The sequence below is a fragment of the Sinocyclocheilus anshuiensis genome, unplaced genomic scaffold, assembly GCF_001515605.1.
Source record: "Sinocyclocheilus anshuiensis isolate Anshui unplaced genomic scaffold, SAMN03320099.WGS_v1.1 scaffold1143, whole genome shotgun sequence".
NCBI classification, from domain to species: domain Eukaryota; kingdom Metazoa; phylum Chordata; class Actinopteri; order Cypriniformes; family Cyprinidae; genus Sinocyclocheilus; species Sinocyclocheilus anshuiensis.
The window spans coordinates 607,725-610,896 of record NW_015546123.1 but is presented as its reverse complement, the minus strand read 5'-3'; the positions used below and the strand labels follow the sequence as shown (position 1 = coordinate 610,896).

General features: G+C 37.6%; 1 protein-coding gene across 2 annotated transcripts in view; it reads right to left on the bottom strand.

Annotated features, from left to right (window-relative positions):
• The window catches only part of LOC107700994 (beta-1,4-galactosyltransferase 2-like), a 117,398-nt gene that overhangs the window by 14,875 nt on the left and 99,351 nt on the right, over positions 1 to 3,172 (bottom strand). For both annotated transcript variants that reach the window (XM_016502875.1, XM_016502877.1), the window contains one exon: positions 2,235 to 2,357. In XM_016502875.1, the coding sequence (XP_016358361.1) occupies positions 2,235 to 2,357 (123 nt within the window). The remainder of the gene's footprint in view (positions 1 to 2,234; positions 2,358 to 3,172) is intronic.

The following is a 3,172-nucleotide window of genomic DNA, read 5'->3' as shown; positions in this document are numbered from 1 at the left end:
AAAAAAAGCCACTTTTGAAAAAAAAAAAAAAAAAAAAATGAATGACTCCGAACTTTTGAATGGCAGTGTACATGTTTAAATACTGTATCTAAAATCAAACAGAAATGGAAATGTAACTTTAGATAAATTTTTAATTGGTTGTCCTGGCGAAGGTGCTCACTTGGACACACCCAGAACATAAAACGAGCAGTGAGAAAATCCAAAAAGATCAACCGTTAATGTGCACTAAATATGCATGCAAAATACATAATTAGAGCTTCTTCAAAACAACATCAAGCTTTTTATATGCCCCCAATAAAAACAGCTCAGTTCAGAAGGAGATCTCAGGGGAAGCTGCTGGTTTTTTATGGATATCAAGCTATAAGGCCTATTTTTACTTATATAATCTATCCATCTTGTCAAAAAAAGCAGTGGGCAAAGGCAGGAAAAGATAATATGAGAGGTGTGCTTTATCACACCATCCAGTTTCTGCTATCTACTGTCATTGGAACCCTAAACAACTTAAAAGAGTGACATATGGGGCAAATCTCCACGAGTGTTATCGCTGTTGAAAGAGCGTACGCGTGCCCTGATATTCTACAGGTTTTGCTCTCTCATCACCTGAGCGGGGAAAAATGATATCTAGTGAACAAGCAGCTATTCATTATCTGGAGAGACAGGCATCAGACAGCAGAGCGTCATCTATTCACACGTTTCTGTCTGGACATGGTGTAGATTTGTGAGCGGCGACTGAATATACAGCTGCTCCCTGCAGAGCTGCATATCCCAGAGAAAAAAAAAGACCTAGAAACAGCGCAAGAACACTGTTCAGCGACAAAGCAACTGTTTCTGATGACGCATGCTTACTCATGACTTTTTTAAAAAGCCTGTCTACCACATTTCAAAGCCTGTCTACCAGACCTCAAAACAAAATGACATCCCAGAAAGTCGGACAAACTTTTACAAACACTGCACAGGGTAGCCATCTAAAAACTTCTACCGATATGATTAATTTAAGTCAAGAGAAATAAAGAACCATATATTCTCTTATATGTATTTGAATATTCAGATTTTTCACCGAAGCTGTTAATGTGTCACAAATGACATTTGAATAAGTAGATTAGAAATGTGCAATCTGTTATCAAGGATCACAGTGACACATTTTTGACATAACAATTACGCCAATCATAAATAACTCAAAATATGTGCATTTCATGTTTAACTTCCATTTGTCAGCATATCAGTCATCTTTAAAATGGATTGTTCTAGAACCACCAGAAAGAACCACTAGTCAAAGTAACATTTACCTACAAAGTAACCTACTTTTACTACTTTCTTTTAAACTTAAGCAAAGAGCTTAGACTAATACATAATTTAAATAAAACCTTTGAAGACGTTTTCCCTTTTAATAGCCTCTCTTTGCTGCCCATTTCCCTCAAACTGTGGTGCTGTATTTTATTAACCACCCGAACAACTGAAGTGACAATGTTTTGGTGGGAGAAGTGCTGAATACATTTTAACATACCTTACCAAATGAGTCCATAGCAACATACAAAGTAATAAATTAGACTTTATTAAAACACAGTGTGATAACCATATACAGTAACCTTTTTGTTTTGGTCAGAAAAATATCTTGACATCATGTTAAAAAAATGATTAAGCTGAACCGGTAACTATAAAATGATTAAGTAGAGGTTTTCAAGCTTTTTAATGTCAAGGAGTCTCAAACCTGACAATTCTTATGTGAAGGACCACTTTAACTACAGTAAATCTCTCAGATAACAATAAATATAATTAATTTAAATAAATACATTTGTAAATTTCCCTCAAACTCTCCAGACACCAATATGGAACCACTAATTTAAAGTCAACATGAAATAAAAATTAACCTATCTATTTTATAAATGCACGTTACTGATCTTATTGCAAACAATTCATCAATGCATGTGTTTTATTTTTTACATATTATTAGACCTCATAATCTTTAGTCAAATTGACTTGATTTTCAGGTGATACGACAGACTTCTCTCTGGTGTTGTAAGCCAGACTTCAAGCTCACATTAATTTTCCTTAGGCTTTGAGTGCAACTCCCACATCACCGCCCTACATATTTAACTTTTCGATAATCCGTTACACTCAGATGTGTGTCACAATACAGAAGAAAAGATCCTACACTACTTCTGTTTTATCCCAACTTTAAAGGACCAGACCTCGGGCACTTATAAAAGAGAAAGACAGCATATTAATGGTCTTACCTGTTGTAAATGTCGTCATCTTCACCTCCCCAACCCCAGTACTCATTAGGGAAGCCATTGATTTTGAGGAACTGTTTTTTGCTAAGGCCGGACACCCCTCCAAAGTACCCCGCATAGGGCAGCCTGCAAGAGGGAACGAACCTAGGTCATTCTTGTTCAGTTATTACACATATTAGAATAAAGTCTTAAATCTGAGTGCATAAGACCTTATAATCATCAATAACATTTTCTCCAGTAATATTACCTTAAATTGTCTGTTCATGCCTTTTGTCCATTTGGAATGTAGGGCTAAAGGCTTTAGATTCCCATTAGATTCAAGTCTCAAGTCTTAAATTCAAGATTCAAGTCTACAGTGAAATATTCTTTCTGTAGGCCCTCTCTGAACTGAGCCCTTTAGTCAGTCAACTCAAGCATTCGAATTTAACAAAATTGCATCTCGTATGAGTGATTCTAGAGAGCCACAGAGTCCTCCCACAGGGTATCCAACATTTTCAAATGCTATCTGATCCTTCTCCCAACTCTCTTTCATCACTTCTCTCCTGGTTGCCACCCCTCAGGCCCCTCGGTTGAGCTACATAACTCTAAGGATGCCCTGTAAAAGCTTAAATGCACCATAAACTTTAGAATCCGTTTCTCATCATAGAAATACAGCTCACGGTTCAGGAGGCCACTGTCAGATGAGAATTATCTGAGGAATCATCGTCTACAGCAGTGTTTCCCAACCGGGGTGCCGCGGCATCTATTAAAGCATCTATTATATAATGTCCATTTCTGATGTCGCCAATAATTAGAGATGCACCGAAATTTCGGCTGCCGAAAATTAGTTCACCGCTCAGGTTTCACTTTCACGTGGTGTGACGCTCCGCGTATTATCCCGCTCTATGTGTGTGCGCTCCGCTCAGTCGCTCCACTCGTATACCGTTCATGCGAATTGGGAC